This window comes from Oncorhynchus keta, unplaced genomic scaffold, assembly GCF_023373465.1.
Source record: "Oncorhynchus keta strain PuntledgeMale-10-30-2019 unplaced genomic scaffold, Oket_V2 Un_contig_6067_pilon_pilon, whole genome shotgun sequence".
Taxonomy (NCBI): domain Eukaryota; kingdom Metazoa; phylum Chordata; class Actinopteri; order Salmoniformes; family Salmonidae; genus Oncorhynchus; species Oncorhynchus keta.
In genome coordinates, this window is record NW_026288657.1 from 115001 (window position 1) to 135000 (window position 20000).

The following is a 20000-nucleotide window of genomic DNA, read 5'->3' on the forward strand; positions in this document are numbered from 1 at the left end:
GAGTGTAGAAAGCTCTTTGGAGTCAACAGTTTGTCATCAGCCCTAAACACTAGAGTGTAGAAAGCTCTTTGGAGTAAACAGTTTGTCATCAGCCCTAAACACTAGAGTGTAGAAAGCTCTTTGGAAGTCAACAGTTTGTCATCAGCCCTAAACACTAGAGTGTAGAAAGCTCTTTGGAGTCAACAGTTTGTCATCAGCCCTAAACACTAGAGTGTAGAAAGCTCTTTGGAGTCAACAGTTTGTCATCAGCCCTAAACACTAGAGTGTAGAAAGCTCTTTGGAGTCAACAGTTTGTCATCAGCCCTAAACACTAGAGTGTAGAAAGCTCTTTGGAGTAAACAGTTTGTCATCAGCCCTAAACACTAGAGTGTAGAAAGCTCTTTGGAAGTTAACAGTTTGTCATCAGCCCTAAACACTAGAGTGTAGAAAGCTCTTTGGAGTCAAGTTTGTCATCAGCCCTAAACACTAGAGTGTAGAAAGCTCTTTGGAAGTCAACAGTTTGTCATCAGCCCTAAACACTAGAGTGTAGAAAGCTCTTTGGAAGTAAACAGTTTGTCATCAGCCCTAAACACTAGAGTGTAGAAAGCTCTTTGGAAGTCAACAGTTTGTCATCAGCCCTAAACACTAGAGTGTAGAAAGCTCTTTGGAAGTCAACAGTTTGTCATCAGCCCTAAACACTAGAGTGTAGAAAGCTCTTTGGAGTCAACAGTTTGTCATCAGCCCTAAACACTAGAGTGTAGAAAGCTCTTTGGAAGTCAACAGTTTGCCCCTGAACAAGGCAGTTAATCCCCCCGCACCTCTCTGATTCAGAGGTTGGGTTAAATGTGGAAGACACATTTCAGTTGAAGGCATTCAGTTGTACAACTGACAAGGTATCCCCCCTTTCCCAACAACAAACCACCCACTTTAGCAGTACTGTATCATTTTAATCATTTTAGTCAATAAGATTCTTGCTACGTAAGCTTAACTTTCTGAACATTCGAGACGTGTAGTCCGCTTGTCATTCCAATTTCCTTGCATTAGCGTAGCCTTTTCTGTAGCCTGTCAACTATGTGTCTGTCTATCCCTGTTCTCTCCTCTCTGCACAGACCATACAAACGCTCCACACCGCGTGGCCGCGACCACCCTAACCTGGTGGTCCCAGCGCGTACGACCCACGTGGAGTTCCAGGTCTCTGGTAGCCTCTGGAACTGCCAATCTGCGGCCAACAAGGCAGAGTTCATCTCAGCCTATGCCTCCCTCCAGTCCCTTGACTTCTTGGCACTGACGGAAACATGGATCACCACAGATAACACTGCTACTCCTACTGCTCTCTCCTCGTCCGCCCACGTGTTCTCGCACACCCCGAGAGCTTCTGGTCAGCGGGGTGGTGGCACCGGGATCCTCATCTCTCCCAAGTGGTCTTTCTCTCTTTCTCCCCTTACCCATCTGTCTATTGCCTCCTTTGAATTCCATGCTGTCACAGTTACCAGCCCTTTCAAGCTTAACATCCTTATCATTTATCGCCCTCCAGGTTCCTCGGAGAGTTCATCAATGAGCTTGATGCCTTGATAAGCTCCTTTCCTGAGGACGGCTCACCTCTCACAGTTCTGGGCGACTTTAACCTCCCCACGTCTACCTTTGACTCATTCCTCTCTGCCTCCTTCTTTCCACTCCTCTCCTCTTTTGACCTCACCCTCTCACCTTCCCCCTACTCACAAGGCAGGCAATACGCTTGACCTCATCTTTACTAGATGCTGTTCTTCCACTAACCTCATTGCAACTCCCCTCCAAGTCTCCGACCACTACCTTGTATCCTTTTCCCTCTCGCTCTCATCCAACACTTCCCACACTGCCCCTACTCGGATGGTATCGCGCCGTCCCAACCTTCGCTCTCTCTCCCCCGCTACTCTCTCCTCTTCCATCCTATCTTCTCTTCCCTCTGCTCAAACTTTCTCCAACCTATCTCCTGATTCTGCCTCCTCAACCCTCCTCTCCTCCCTTACTGCATCCTTTGACTCCCTATGTCCCCTATCCTCCAGGCCGGCTCGGTCCTCCCCTCCCGCTCCGTGGCTCGACGACTCATTGCGAGCTCACAGAACAGGGCTCCGGGCAGCCGAGCGGAAATGGAGGAAAACTCGCCTCCCTGCGGACCTGGCATCCTTTCACTCCCTCCTCTCTACATTTTCCTCCTCTGTCTCTGCTGCTAAAGCCACTTTCTACCATTCTAAATTCCAAGCATCTGCCTCTAACCCTAGGAAGCTCTTTGCCACCTTCTCCTCCCTCCTGAATCCTCCCCCCTCCCTCCTCCCTCTCTGCAGATGACTTCGTCAACCATTTTGAAAAGAAGGTCGATGACATCCGATCCTCGTTTGCTAAGTCAAACGACACCGCTGGTTCTGCTCACACTGCCCTACCCTATGCTCTGACCTCTTTCTCCCTCTCTCTCCAGATGAAATCTCGCGTCTTGTGACGGCCGGCCGCCCAACAACCTGCCCGCTTGACCCTATCCCCTCCTCTCTTCTCCAGACCATTTCCGGAGACCTTCTCCCTTACCTCACCTCGCTCATCAACTCATCCCTGACCGCTGGCTACGTCCCTCCCGTCTTCAAGAGAGCGAGAGTTGCACCCCTTCTGAAAAAACCTACACTCGATCCCTCCGATGTCAACAACTACAGACCAGTATCCCTTCTCTCTTTTCTCTCCAAAACTCTTGAGCGTGCCGTCCTTGGCCAGCTCTACCGCTATCTCTCTCAGAATGACCTTCTTGATCCAAATCAGTCAGGTTTCAAGACTAGTCATTCAACTGAGACTGCTCTTCTCTGTATCACGGAGGCGCTCCGCACTGCTAAAGCTAACTCTCTCTCCTCTGCTCTCATCCTTCTAGACCTATCGGCTGCCTTCGATACTGTGAACCATCAGATCCTCCTCTCCACCCTCTCCGAGTTGGGCATCTCCGGCGCGGCCCACGCTTGGATTGCGTCCTACCTGACAGGTCGCTCCTACCAGGTGGCGTGGCGAGAATCTGTCTCCTCACCACGCGCTCTCACCACTGGTGTCCCCCAGGGCTCTGTTCTAGGCCCTCTCTTATTCTCGCTATACACCAAGTCACTTGGCTCTGTCATAACCTCACATGGTCTCTCCTATCATTGCTATGCAGACGACACACAATTAATCTTCTCCTTTCCCCTTCTGATGACCAGGTGGCGAATCGCATCTCTGCATGTCTGGCAGACATATCAGTGTGGATGACGGATCACCACCTCAAGCTGAACCTCAGCAAGACGGAGCTCCTCTTCCTCCCGGGAAGGACTGCCCGTTCCATGATCTCGCCATCACGGTTGACAACTCCATTGTGTCCTCCTCCCAGAGCGCTAAGAACCTTGGCGTGATCCTGGACAACACCCTGACGTTCTCAACTAACATCAAGGCGGTGTCCCGTTCCTGTAGGTTCATGCTCTAAAACATCCGCAGAGTACGACCCTGCCTCACACAGGAAGCGGCGCAGGTCCTAATCCAGGCACTTGTCATCTCCCGTCTTGATTACTGCAACTCGCTGTTGGCTGGGCTCCCTGCCTGTGCCATTAAACCCCTACAACTCATCCAGAACGCCGCAGCCCGTCTGGTGTTCAACCTTCCCAAGTTCTCTCACGTCACCCCGCTCCTCCGCTCTCTCCACTGGCTTCCAGTTGAAGCTCGCATCCGCTACAAGACCATGGTGCTCGCCACGGAGCTGTGAGGGGAACGGCACCTCAGTACCTCCAGGCTCTGATCAGGCCCTACACCCAAACAAGGGCACTGCGTTCATCCACCTCTGGCCTGCTCGCCTCCCTACCACTGAGGAAGTACAGTTCCCGCTCAGCCCAGTCAAAACTGTTCGCTGCTCTGGCCCCCAATGGTGGAACAAACTCCCTCACGACGCCAGGACAGCGGAGTCAATCACCACCTTCCGGAGACACCTGAAACCCCACCTCTTCAAGGAATACCTAGGATAGGGTAAGTAAGGGTAAGTAATCCTTCTCACCCCCCCCAACAAGATTTAGATGCAAGTGGCTGTTCCACTGGTTGTCATAAGGTGTATGCACCAATTTGTAAGTCGCTCTGGATAAGAGCGTCTGCTAAATGACTTAAATGTAAATGTAAACTACCCAACAACAAACTACCCAACAAACTACCCAACAACAAAACTACCCAACAAACTACCCAACAACAAACTACCAACAACAAACTACCCAACAAACTACCCAACAAACTACCCAACAAACTACCCAACAACAAACTACCCAACAACAAACTAACCAACAACAAACTATGCAACAACAAACCACCCAACAACAAACTACCCAACAACAAACTACCCAACAACAAACTACCCAACAACAAACTACCCAACAACAAACTACCCAACAACAAACCACCCAACAACAAACTACCCAACAACAAACTACCCAACAACAAACCACCCAACAACAAACTACCCAACAACAAACTACCCAACAACAAACTACCCAACAACAAACCACCCAACAACAAACTACCCAACAACAAACTACCCAACAACAAACTAACCAACAACAAACTATGCAACAACAAACTACCCAACAACAAACTACCCAACAAACTACCCAACAACAAACTACCCAACAACAAACTACCCAACAACAAACACCCAACAACAAACTACCCAACAACAAACTACCCAACAACAAACTACCCAACAACAAACTGCCCAACAACAAACTACCCAACAACAAACTACCCAACAACAAACTACCCCAACAACAACAACAACCCCAAACTACCCAACAACAAACTACCCAACAACAAACTACCCAACAAACTACCCAACAACAAACTACCCAACAAACTACCCAACAACAAACTACCAACAACAAAACTACCCAACAACAAACTACCAACAACAAACTACCCAACAACAAACTACCCAACAACAAACTACCCAACAACAAATCAAATCAAATCTAATCAAATTTATTTATATAGCCCTTCCTACATCAGCTGATATCTCAAAGTGCTGTACAGAAACCCAGCCTAAAACCCCAAACAGCAAACAATGCAGGTGTAAAAGCACGGTGGCTAGGAAAACTCCCTAGAAAGGCCAAAACCTAGGAAGAAACCTAGAGAGGAATGCAGGCCAATGTGGGGTGGCCAGTTCCTTCTGGCTGTGCCAGGTGGAGATTATAACAGAACATGGCCAAGATGTTCAAATGTTCATAAATGACCAGCATGGTCAATAATAATAAGGCAGAACAGTTGAAACTGGAGCAGCAGCACAGTCAGGTGGACTGGGGACAGCAAGGAACAAACTACCCAACAACAAACTACCCAACAACAAACTACCCAACAACAAACCACCCAACAACAAACTACCCCAACAACAAACTACCCCAACAACAAACTACCCAACAACAAACTACCCCAACAACAAACTACCCAACAACAAACTACCCAACAACAAACCACCCAACAACAAACTACCCAACAACAAACTACCCCAACAACAAACTACCCAACAACAAACTACCCAACAACAAACTACCCAACAAACTACCCAACAACAAACTACCCAACAACAAACTACCCAACAACAAACTACCCCAACAACAAACTACCCAACAACAAACTACCCCAACAACAAACTACCCAACAACAAACTACCCAACAACAAACTACCCAACAACAAACTACCCAACAACAAACCACCCAACAACAAACCACCCAACAACAAACTACCCAACAACAAACTACCCAACAACAAACTACCCAACAACAAACTACCCCAACAACAAACTACCCAACAACAAACCACCCAACAACAAACTACCCAACAACAAACTACCCAACAACAAACCACCCCAACAACAAACCACCCAACAACAAACTACCCAACAACAAACTACCCAACAACAAACTACCCAACAACAAACTACCCAACAACAAACTACCCAACAACAAACTACCCAACAAACTACCCAACAACAAACTACCCAACAACAAACTACCCAACAACAAACCACCCAACAACAAACTACCCAACAACAAACTACCCAACAACAAACTACCCCAACAACAAACTACCCAACAACAAACTACCAACAACAAACTACCCAACAACAAACTACCCAACAACAAACTACCCAACAACAAACTACCCAACAACAAACTACCAACAACAAACTACCCAACAACAAACTACCCAACAACAAACTACCAACAGCAAACTACCCAACAACAAACTACCCAACAACAAACTACCCAACAACAAACTACCCAACAAACTACCAACAACAAACTACCCAACAACAAACTACCCAACAACAAACTACCCAACAACAAACTACCCAACAAACTACCCAACAACAAACTACCCAACAACAAACCACCCAACAACAAACTACCCAACAAACTACCCAACAACAAACTACCCAACAACAAACTACCCAACAACAAACTACCCAACAAACCACCCAACAACAAACTACCCAACAACAAACTACCCAACATCAAACCACCCAACAACAAACTACCCAACAACAAACTACCAACAACAAACTACCCAACAACAAACTACCCAACACACTACCCAACAACAAACTACCCAACAACAAACTACCCAACAACAAACTACCCAACAACACACTACCCAACAAACAACCCAACAACAAACTACCCAACAACAAATTACCCAACAACAAACTACCCCAACACACTACCCAACAACAAACTACCCAACAACAAACTACCCAACAACAAACTACCCAACAACACACTACCCAACAAACCACCCAACAACAAACTACCAACAACAAACTACCCAGATGAATCTGTGGTGTTGGGGACAGGGCGACGCTCATCAATGTCTTCTGCCAATACAGATCAATGGCAGAGCTTTACTAACGTACTCAATACCTGCTTATTGATCCGTGACACGTCGTCCTGGGGTGAAATAGGACAAGCTGTGCTTAGTGCACCTCTCCTTTCCTCCCACAGAGTATTGATTGTGTTATCAGTGACTCCATCGATGCCAGACGGTAGTTAGATAGAGAAGGTGAACACCACAGCTGTTATCAGTGACTCCATCGATGCCAGATGGTAGTTAGATAGAGAAGGTGAACACCACAGCTGTTATCAGTGACTCCATCGATGCCAGATGGTAGTTAGATAGAGAAGGTGAACACCACAGCTGTTATCAGTGACTCCATCGATGCCAGATGGTAGTTAGATAGAGAAGGTGAACACCACAGCTGTTATCAGTGACTCCATCGATGCCAGATGGTAGTTAGATAGAGAAGGTGAACACCACAGCTGTTATCAGTGACTCCATCGATGCCAGATGGTAGTTAGATAGAGAAGGTGAACACCACAGCTGTTATCAGTGACTCCATCGATGCCAGATGGTAGTTAGATAGAGAAGGTGAACACCACAGCTGTTATCAGTGACTCCATCGATGCCAGATGGTAGTTAGATAGAGAAGGTGAACACCACAGCTGTTATCAGTGACTCCATCGATGCCAGATGGTAGTTAGATAGAGAAGGTGAACACCACAGCTGTTATCAGTGACTCCATCGATGCCAGATGGTAGTTAGATAGAGAAGGTGAACACCACAGCTGTTATCAGTGACTCCATCGATGCCAGATGGTAGTTAGATAGAGAAGGTGAACACCACAGCTGTTATCAGTGACTCCATCGATGCCAGATGGTAGTTAGATAGAGAAGGTGAACACCACAGCTGTTATCAGTGACTCCATCGATGCCAGACGGTAGTTAGATAGAGAAGGTGAACACCACAGCTGTTATCAGTGACTCCATCGATGCCAGACGGTAGTTAGATAGAGAAGGTGAACACCACAGCTGTTATCAGTGACTCCATCGATGCCAGATGGTAGTTAGATAGAGAAGGTGAACACCACAGCTGTTATCAGTGACTCCATCGATGCCAGATGGTAGTTAGATAGAGAAGGTGAACACCACAGCTGTTATCAGTGACTCCATCGATGCCAGATGGTAGTTAGATAGAGAAGGTGAACACCACAGCTGTTATCAGTGACTCCATCGATGCCAGACGGTAGTTAGATAGAGAAGGTGAACACCACAGCTGTTATCAGTGACTCCATCGATGCCAGACGGTAGTTAGATAGAGAAGGTGAACACCACAGCTGTTATCAGTGACTCTATCGATGCCAGACGGTAGTTAGATAGAGAAGGTGAACACCACAGCTGTTATCAGTGACTCCATCGATGCCAGATGGTAGTTAGATAGAGAAGGTGAACACCACAGCTGTTATCAGTGACTCCATCGATGCCAGATGGTAGTTAGATAGAGAAGGTGAACACCACAGCTGTTATCAGTGACTCCATCGATGCCAGATGGTAGTTAGATAGAGAAGGTGAACACCACAGCTGTTATCAGTGACTCCATCGATGCCAGACGGTAGTTAGATAGAGAAGGTGAACACCACAGCTGTTATCAGTGACTCCATCGATGCCAGATGGTAGTTAGATAGAGAAGGTGAACACCACAGCTGTTATCAGTGACTCCATCGATGCCAGATGGTAGTTAGATAGAGAAGGTGAACACCACAGCTGTTATCAGTGACTCCATCGATGCCAGATGGTAGTTAGATAGAGAAGGTGAACACCACAGCTGTTATCAGTGACTCCATCGATGCCAGACGGTAGTTAGATAGAGAAGGTGAACACCACAGCTGTTATCAGTGACTCCATCGATGCCAGATGGTAGTTAGATAGAGAAGGTGAACACCACAGCTGTTATCAGTGACTCCATCGATGCCAGATGGTAGTTAGATAGAGAAGGTGAACACCACAGCTGTTATCAGTGACTCCATCGATGCCAGATGGTAGTTAGATAGAGAAGGTGAACACCACAGCTGTTATCAGTGACTCCATCGATGCCAGATGGTAGTTAGATAGAGAAGGTGAACACCACAGCTGTTATCAGTGACTCCATCGATGCCAGATGGTAGTTAGATAGAGAAGGTGAACACCACAGCTGTTATCAGTGACTCCATCGATGCCAGATGGTAGTTAGATAGAGAAGGTGAACACCACAGCTGTTATCAGTGACTCCATCGATGCCAGATGGTAGTTAGATAGAGAAGGTGAACACCACAGCTGTTATCAGTGACTCTATCGATGCCAGATGGTAGTTAGATAGAGAAGGTGAACACCACAGCTGTTATCAGTGACTCCATCGATGCCAGATGGTAGTTAGATAGAGAAGGTGAACACCACAGCTGTTATCAGTGACTCCATCGATGCCAGATGGTAGTTAGATAGAGAAGGTGAACACCACAGCTGTTATCAGTGACTCCATCGATGCCAGATGGTAGTTAGATAGAGAAGGTGAACACCACAGCTGTTATCAGTGACTCCATCGATGCCAGATGGTAGTTAGATAGAGAAGGTGAACACCACAGCTGTTATCAGTGACTCCATCGATGCCAGATGGTAGTTAGATAGAGAAGGTGAACACCACAGCTGTTATCAGTGACTCCATCGATGCCAGATGGTAGTTAGATAGAGAAGGTGAACACCACAGCTGTTATCAGTGACTCCATCGATGCCAGATGGTAGTTAGATAGAGAAGGAGAACACCACAGCTGTTATCAGTGACTCCATCGATGCCAGATGGTAGTTAGATAGAGAAGGTGAACACCACAGCTGTTATCAGTGACTCCATCGATGCCAGATGGTAGTTAGATAGAGAAGGTGAACACCACAGCTGTTATCAGTGACTCCATCGATGCCAGATGGTAGTTAGATAGAGAAGGTGAACACCACAGCTGTTATCAGTGACTCCATCGATGCCAGATGGTAGTTAGATAGAGAAGGTGAACACCACAGCTGTTATCAGTGACTCCATCGATGCCAGATGGTAGTTAGATAGAGAAGGTGAACACCACAGCTGTTAGCAGTGACTCCATCGATGCCAGATGGTAGTTAGATAGAGCAGGTGAACACCACAGCTGTTATCAGTGACTCCATCGATGCCAGATGGTAGTTAGATAGAGCAGGTGAACACCACAGCTGTTATCAGTGACTCCATCGATGCCAGATGGTAGTTAGATAGAGCAGGTGAACACCACAGCTGTTATCAGTGACTCCATCGATGCCAGATGGTAGTTAGATAGAGGAGGAGAACACCACAGCTGTTATCAGTGACTCCATCGATGCCAGATGGTAGTTAGATAGAGAAGGTGAACACCACAGCTGTTATCAGTGACTCTATCGATGCCAGATGGTAGTTAGATAGAGAAGGTGAACACCACAGCTGTTATCAGTGACTCCATCGATGCCAGATGGTAGTTAGATAGAGAAGGTGAACACCACAGCTGTTATCAGTGACTCCATCGATGCCAGACGGTAGTTAGATAGAGAAGGTGAACACCACAGCTGTTATCAGTGACTCCATCGATGCCAGACGGTAGTTAGATAGAGAAGGTGAACACCACAGCTGTTATCAGTGACTCCATCGATGCCAGACGGTAGTTAGATAGAGAAGGTGAACACCCAGCTGTTATCAGTGACTCCATCGATGCCAGACGGTAGTTAGATAGAGAAGGTGAACACCACAGCTGTTATCAGTGACTCCATCGATGCCAGACGGTAGTTAGATAGAGAAGGTGAACACCACAGCTGTTATCAGTGACTCCATCGATGCCAGACGGTAGTTAGATAGAGAAGGTGAACACCACAGCTGTTATCAGTGACTCCATCGATGCCAGATGGTAGTTAGATAGAGAAGGTGAACACCACAGCTGTTATCAGTGACTCCATCGATGCCAGATGGTAGTTAGATAGAGAAGGTGAACACCACAGCTGTTATCAGTGACTCCATCGATGCCAGATGGTAGTTAGATAGAGAAGGTGAACACCACAGCTGTTATCAGCGACTCCATCGATGCCAGATGGTAGTTAGATAGAGAAGGTGAACACCACAGCTGTTATCAGCGACTCCATCGATGCCAGATGGTAGTTAGATAGAGCAGGTGAACACCACAGCTGTTATCAGCGACTCCATCGATGCCAGATGGTAGTTAGATAGAGAAGGTGAACACCACAGCTGTTATCAGTGACTCCATCGATGCCAGATGGTAGTTAGATAGAGAAGGTGAACACCACAGCTGTTATCAGTGACTCCATCGATGCCAGATGGTAGTTAGATAGAGAAGGTGAACACCACAGCTGTTATCAGTGACTCCATCGATGCCAGACGGTAGTTAGGGAGAAGGTGAACACCACAGCTGTTATCAGTGACTCCATCGATGCCAGACGGTAGTTAGATAGAGAAGGTGAACAACAGCTGTTATCAGTGACTCCATCGATGCCAGATGGTAGTTAGATAGAGAAGGTGAACACCACAGCTGTTATCAGTGACTCCATCGATGCCAGATGGTAGTTAGATAGAGAAGGTGAACACCACAGCTGTTATCAGTGACTCCATCGATGCCAGATGGTAGTTAGATAGAGAAGGTGAACACCACAGCTGTTATCAGTGACTCCATCATGCCAGACGGTAGTTAGATAGAGAAGGTGAACACCACAGCTGTTATCAGTGACTCCATCGATGCCAGACGGTAGTTAGATAGAGAAGGTGAACACCACAGCTGTTATCAGTGACTCCATCGATGCCAGATGGTAGTTAGATAGAGAAGGTGAACACCACAGCTGTTATCAGTGACCCCATCGATGCCAGATGGTAGTTAGATAGAGAAGGTGAACACCACAGCTGTTATCAGTGACTCCATCGATGCCAGATGGTAGTTAGATAGAGAAGGTGAACACCACAGCTGTTATCAGTGACTCCATCGATGCCAGATGGTAGTTAGATAGAGAAGGTGAACACCACAGCTGTTATCAGTGACTCCATCGATGCCAGATGGTAGTTAGATAGAGAAGGTGAACACCACAGCTGTTAGCAGTGACTCCATCGATGCCAGATGGTAGTTAGATAGAGAAGGTGAACACCACAGCTGTTATCAGTGACTCCATCGATGCCAGATGGTAGTTAGATAGAGAAGGTGAACACCACAGCTGTTATCAGTGACTCCATCAATGCCAGACGGTAGTTAGATAGAGAAGGTGAACACCACAGCTGTTATCAGTGACTCCATCGATGCCAGATGGTAGTTAGATAGAGAAGGTGAACACCACAGCTGTTATCGGTGACTCCATCGATGCCAGATGGTAGTTAGATAGAGAAGGAGAACACCACAGCTGTTATCAGTGACTCCATCGATGCCAGATGGTAGTTAGATAGAGAAGGTGAACACCACAGCTGTTATCGGTGACTCCATCGATGCCAGATGGTAGTTAGATAGAGAAGGTGAACACCACAGCTGTTATCAGTGACTCCATCGATGCCAGATGGTAGTTAGATAGAGAAGGTGAACACCCAGTCTGCTCTCTGTGCAACCAACACAGTGCATTCCATTGTCTGGCCTACCAGTATCAGCCTGTTCCTGTTCCTCCTTCACCTCCCTCATCTCCCTCCCTTTCCCTCTCCTCCTCTCCCTCATCCCTCCTTCTCTCCCACCTCTCCCTCTTATCCTCTCCCTCCCTCCCTCATCCCTCCTTCCCTCTCCTCCTCTCCCTCCTCCTAATCTCCCCCTCCTCCTCTCCCTCATCCCTCCTTCTCTCCCACCTCTCCCTCTTATCCTCTCCCTCCTTCTCCTCCTCTCTCTCTCCTACTCTCCTCCTTTCCTTCCCTCTCCTTCTCCTCTCCTCTCCTCTCCTCTCCTCTCCTCTCCTCTCCTCTCCCTCCTCTCCTCCCTCTACTCCCTCCTCTCCTCTCCTGTCCCTCCCTCCCTTTCCTTCCCTTCCTCTCTACGTCCTCCTCCTCTCCCTCTACTCCCATCTCCCTCCCTCTCCTCCTCTCCCTCTCTTCTCCCTTCCCTCCCTCCCTCTCCTCGTCTCCCTCTCCACCTCCTCCTATCCCTCTCCTCCTCTCCCTTCCCTCCCTCCCTCTCCTCCTCCTCTCCCCCCGAGCATGTATTTATTCAGGAAGTGTCTCTCACCTCTGATATAAGACAGTCTGAACCCCTGAGCCAGTCCTGAGCTGTTGGCCTGTGAGTGGAAGTAGAGCCAGACTCTTCCCCTGGAGGAGATGAAGGGAGGTGGGAGGAGGGAGCCACACACCCGGTACTCCTCTCTCCAGGTGGGTCCTAGGAGCAGCCAGTCCCCCTGACACTGACCTGACTCCTCCAGGTCAAAGTTAGGGAAGCTGGGGGGGAGGACACAGGGAGACAGACGAGAGACATGGGTTAGACAAAGGGTTTAGGGAAACATGGTCAAGGTAGTGTCTACGTTGATCCTTCACTCCAGACAAACACTAGATGAGCTGATCGGAGCAGCGGGGAATGAGGGACGTGTTTAAGGAGTCAACAGGAAGTGTAGTTGCAGGAGGAGGAACAGGAAGCACTGACAAAAGCATTACATCATCCCTGATGGCTCAGCTACTCCGGCGAGTGCATTAATTGAATTAATGAACGCGTGTGTGTGTGTGTGTGTGTGTGTGTGTGTGTGTGTGTGTGTGTGTGTGTGTGTGTGTGTGTGTGTGTGTGTGTGTGTGTGTGTGTGTGTGTGTGTGTGTGTGTGTGTGCGTGCGTGCGTGTGTGTGTGTGTGTGTGTGTGTGTGTGTGTGTGTGTGTGTGTGTGTGTGTGTGTGTGTGTGTGTGTGTGTGTGTGTGTGATGACCCAGAAATATGCTGAGATCATTACTAAGTGGGAGAGAGAAGCAGAAGAGTTGGGTGGCAGGATTCCAACAGATCAATATCTCCTCTCCTATTGGACGAGATGACCGGGCCACCACCCAAATGTCTCCCCATTAGAAGCACTTCATCTGACCAGGGCCCCTGGGGAATAGGATGCCTTCACAGCCTTATACTGAGATTATAGACGCTGCTGTCCCAATGAGACTCATCTACTACTCATCTACTATCCATCTACTACCGATCTACTACCCATATACTACCCATCTACTACCCATCTACTACCCATCTACTACCCATCTACTACTCATCTACTACCCATCTACTACCCATCTACTACCCATCTACTACCCATATACTACCCATCTACTACCCATCTACTACTCATCTACTACCCATCTACTACCCATATACTACCCATATACTACCCATCTACTACCCAATGAGACTACAGTTAAACACCACTATCTACTACCCATCTACTACCCATCTACTACCCAATGAGACAACAGTTAAACACCACCATCTACTACCCATCTACTACCCATCTACTACTCATCTACTACTCATCTACTACCCATCTACTACCCATCTACAACCCATCTACTACCCAATGAGACTACAGTTAAACACCACTATCTACTACCCATCTACTACCCATCTACTACCCATCTACTACCCAATGAGACAACAGTTAAACACCACTATCTACTACCCATCTACTACCCATCTACTACCCATCTACTACCCAATGAGACAACAGTTAAACACCACTATCTACTACCCATCTACTATCCATCTACTACCCATCTACTACCCATCTACTACCCAATGAGACTACAGTTAAACACCACCATCTACTCCCCATCTACTACCCATCTACTACCCATCTACTACCCATCCACTACCCATCTACTACCCATCTACTACCCATCTACTACTCATCTACTACCCATCTACTACTCATCTACTACCCATCTACTACCCATCTACTACTCATCTACTACCCATCTACTACCCATCTACTACCCATCTACTACCCATCCACTACCCATCTACTACCCATCTACTACCCATCTACTACTCATCTACTACCCATTTACTACCCAATGAGACTACAGTTAAACACCACTATCTACTACCCATCTACTACTCATCTACTACCCATCTACTACCCATATACTACCCATCTACTACCCATATACTACCCATCTACTACCCAATGAGACTACAGTTAAACACCACTATCTACTACCCATCTACTACTCATCTACTACCCATATACTACTCATCTACTACCCATCTACTACCCATCTACTACCCATCTACTACCCATATACTACCCATCTACTACCCATCTACTACTCATCTACTACCCATCTACTACCCATATACTACCCATCTACTACCCATCTACTACCCAATGAGACTACAGTTAAACACCACTATCTACTACCCATCTACTACCCATCTACTACCCATCTACTACCCATCTACTACCATCTACTACCCATCTACTACCCATCTACTACCCATCTACTACCCATCTACTACCCATCTACTACCCATCTACTACTCATCTACTACCCATCTACTACCCATCTACTACCCATCTACTGCCCATCTACTACTCAATGAGACTACAGTTAAACACCACCATCTACTACCCATCTACTACCCATCTACTACCCATCTACTACCCACCTACTACTCATCTACTACTCATCTACTACCCATCTACTACCCATCTACTACCCATCTACTACCCAATGAGACTACAGTTAATCTACTACCACATCTACTACCCATCTACTACCCATCTACTACCCATATATAGTTAAACACCACCATCTACTACCCATCTACTACCCATCTACTACCCATCTACTACCCATCTACTACCCATCTACTACCCATCTACTACCCAATGAGACTACAGTTAAACACCACTATCTACTACCCATCTACTACCCATCTACTACCCATCTACTACCCATCTACTACTCATCTACTAAACACCATCTACTACCCATCTACTACCCATCTACTACCCATCTACTACCCAATGAGACTACAGTTAAACACCACTATCTACTACCCATCTACTACCCATCTACTACCCATAGTTACTACCCATCTACTACCCATCTACTACCCATCTACTACTCATCTATACCCAGTTAATCTACTACCCATCTACTACCTCATATCTACTACCCATCTACTACCCAATGAGACTACAGTTAAACACCACTATCTACTACCCATCTACTACCCATCTACTACCCATCTAGACAACATCTAAACACCAATGAGACTATATTTAAACACCACTATCTACTACCCATCTACTACTCATCTACTACCCATCTACAACCCAATGAGACTACAGTTAAACACATCTACTACCCATCTACTATCTACTACCCATCTACTACCCATCTACTATCTCATCTACTACCCATCTACTACCCATCTACTACCCAATGAGACTATATTTAAACACCACTATCTACTACCCATCTACTATCCCATCTACTATCCCATCTACTATCCCATCTACTACCCATGAGACTACTACCCATCTACTACCCAATGAGATCTGGCTGTGTGGTTCTACAGTGTATTACTGAAACACCACCATCTGGCTGTGTGGTTCTATCAGACTGTGTGGTTCTATCAGACTGTATTACTGATGAGATCTGGCTGTGTGGTTCTATCAGACTGTGTGGTCAGACTGTGTGGTTCTATCAGACTGTATTACTGATGAGATCTGGCTGTGTGGTTCTATCAGACTGTATTACTGATGAGATCTGGCTGTGTGGTTCTATCAGGCTGTGTGGTTCTATCAGACTGTATTACTGATGAGATCTGGCTGTGTGGTTCTATCAGACTGTGTGGTTCTATCAGACTGTATTACTGATGAGATCTGGCTGTGTGGTTCTATCAGACTGTATTACTGATGAGATCTGGCTGTGTGGTTCTATCAGACTGTATTACTGATGAGATCTGGCTGTGTGGTTCTATCAGACTGTATTACTGATGAGATCTGGCTGTGTGGTTCTATCAGACTGTATTACTGATGAGATCTGGCTGTGTGGTTCTATCAGACTGTATTACTGATGAGAGATCTGATGAGATCTGGCTGTGTGGTTCTATCAGACTGTATTACTGATGAGATCTGGCTGTGTGGTTCTATCAGACTGTATTACTGATGAGATCTGGCTGTGTGAGTTCTATGTGGCTGTGTGGTTCTATCAGACTGTATTACTGATGAGATCAGACTGTGTGGTTCTATCAGACTGTGTGGTTCTATCAGACTGTATTACTGATGAGATCTGGCTGTGTGGTTCTATCAGACTGTATTACTGATGAGACCTGGCTGTGTGGTTCTATCAGACTGTATTACTGATGAGACCTGGCTGTGTGGTTCTATCAGACTGTATTACTGATGAGACCAGACTGTGTGGTTCTATCAGACTGTATTACTGATGAGATCTGGCTGTGTGGTTCTATCAGACTGTATTACTGATGAGACCAGACTGTGTGGTTCTATCAGACTGTATTACTGATGAGATCTGGCTGTGTGGTTCTATCAGACTGTATTACTGATGAGATCTGGCTGTGTGGTTCTATCAGACTGATGAGATCTGGCTGTGGTTCTATCAGACTGTATTACTGATGAGATCTGGCTATGTGGTTCTATCAGGCTGTGTGGTTCTATCAGACTGTATTACTGATGAGATCTGGCTGTGTGGTTCTATCAGACTGTGTGGTTCTATCAGACTGTATTACTGATGAGATCTGGCTGTGTGGTTCTATCAGACTGTATTACTGATGAGATCTGGCTGTGTGGTTCTATCAGACTGTATTACTGATGAGATCTGGCTGTGTGGTTCTATCAGACTGTATTACTGATGAGATCTGGCTGTGTGGTTCTATCAGACTGTATTACTGATGAGATCTGGCTGTGTGGTTCTATCAGACTGTATTACTGATGAGATCTGGCTGTGTGGTTCTATCAGACTGTATTACTGATGAGATCTGGCTGTGTGGTTCTATCAGACTGTATTACTGATGAGATCTGGCTGTGTGGTTCTATCAGACTGTGTGGTTCTATCAGACTGTATTACTGATGAGATCTGGCTGTGTGGTTCTATCAGACTGTGTGGTTCTATCAGACTGTATTACTGATGAGACCTGGCTGTGTGGTTCTATCAGACTGTATTACTGATGAGATCTGGCTGTGTGGTTCTATCAGACTGTATTACTGATGAGACCAGACTGTGTGGTTCTATCAGACTGTATTACTGATGAGATCTGGCTGTGTGGTTCTATCAGACTGTATTACTGATGAGATCTGGCTGTGTGGTTCTATCAGACTGTATTACTGATGAGATCTGGCTGTGTGGTTCTATCAGACTGTATTACTGATGAGATCTGGCTGTGTGGTTCTATCAGACTGTATTACTGATGAGATCTGGCTGTGTGGTTCTATCAGACTGTGTGGTTCTATCAGACTGTATTACTGATGAGATCTGGCTGTGTGGTTCTATCAGACTGTATTACTGATGAGATCTGGCTGTGTGGTTCTATCAGACTGTATTACTGATGAGATCTGGCTGTGTGGTTCTATCAGACTGTGTGGTTCTATCAGACTGTATTACTGATGAGATCTGGCTGTGTGGTTCTATCAGACTGTATTACTGATGAGATCTGGCTGTGTGGTTCTATCAGACTGTATTACTGATGAGATCTGGCTGTGTGGTTCTATCAGACTGTATTACTGATGAGATCTGGCTGTGTGGTTCTATCAGACTGTATTACTGATGAGATCTGGCTGTGTGGTTCTATCAGACTGTATTACTGATGAGATCTGGCTGTGTGGTTCTATCAGACTGTATTACTGATGAGATCTGGCTGTGTGGTTCTATCAGACTGTATTACTGATGAGATCTGGCTGTGTGGTTCTATCAGACTGTGTGGTTCTATCAGACTGTATTACTGATGAGATCTGGCTGTGTGGTTCTATCAGGCTGTGTGGTTCTATCAGACTGTATTACTGATGAGATCTGGCTGTGTGGTTCTATCAGACTGTGTGGTTCTATCAGACTGTATTACTGATGAGATCTGGCTGTGTGGTTCTATCAGACTGTATTACTGATGAGATCTGGCTGTGTGGTTCTATCAGACTGTATTACTGATGAGATCTGGCTGTGTGGTTCTATCAGACTGTATTACTGATGAGATCTGGCTGTGTGGTTCTATCAGACTGTATTACTGATGAGATCTGGCTGTGTGGTTCTATCAGACTGTATTACTGATGAGATCTGGCTGTGTGGTTCTATCAGACTGTATTACTGATGAGATCTGGCTGTGTGGTTCTATCAGACTGTATTACTGATGAGATCTGGCTGTGTGGTTCTATCAGACTGAGTCTGGCTGTGTGGTTCTATCAGACTGGTTCTTCTGTATTACTGATGAGATCTGGCTGTGGTTCATCAGACTGTATTACTGATGAGATCTGGCTGTGTGGTTCTATCAGACTGTGTGGTTCTATCAGACTGTATTACTGATGAGATCTGGCTGTGTGGTTCTATCAGACTGTATTACTGATGAGATCTGGCTGTGTGGTTCTATCAGACTGTATTACTGATGAGATCTGGCTGTGTCGTTCTATCAGACTGTATTACTGATGAGACCTGGCTGTGTGGTTCTATCAGACTGTATTACTGATGAGATCTGGCTGTGTGGTTCTATCAGACTGTATTACTGATGAGATCTGGCTGTGTGGTTCTATCAGACTGTGTGGTTCTATCAGACTGTATATCTGGCTGTACTGATGAGATCTGGCTGTGTGGTTCTATCAGACTGTATTACTGATGAGATCTGGCTGTGTGGTTCTATCAGACTGTATTACTGATGAGATCTGGCTGTGTGGTTCTATCAGACTGTGTGGTTCTATCAGACTGTATTACTGATGAGATCTGGCTGTGTGGTTCTATCAGACTGTATTACTGATGAGATCTGGCTGTGTGGTTCTATCAGACTGTGTGGTTCTATCAGACTGTATTACTGATGAGATCTGGCTGTGTGGTTCTATCAGACTGTATTACTGATGAGATCTGGCTGTGTGGTTCTATCAGACTGTGTGGTTCTATCAGACTGTATTACTGATGAGATCTGGCTGTGTGGTTCTATCAGACTGTGTGGTTCTATCAGACTGTATTACTGATGAGATCTGGCTGTGTGGTTCTATCAGACTGT

At 46.2% G+C, this 20000-nt stretch overlaps 1 protein-coding gene across 24 annotated transcripts in view; it reads right to left on the bottom strand.

Moving 5' to 3' along the window:
- Positions 1 to 20000, bottom strand: part of LOC127925676 (low-density lipoprotein receptor-related protein 3-like) — a 76569-nt gene that overhangs the window by 48524 nt on the left and 8045 nt on the right. For all 24 annotated transcript variants that reach the window (XM_052510687.1, XM_052510730.1, XM_052510727.1 and 21 more), the window contains exon 2: positions 13041 to 13246. In XM_052510687.1, the coding sequence (XP_052366647.1) occupies positions 13041 to 13246 (206 nt within the window). The remainder of the gene's footprint in view (positions 1 to 13040; positions 13247 to 20000) is intronic.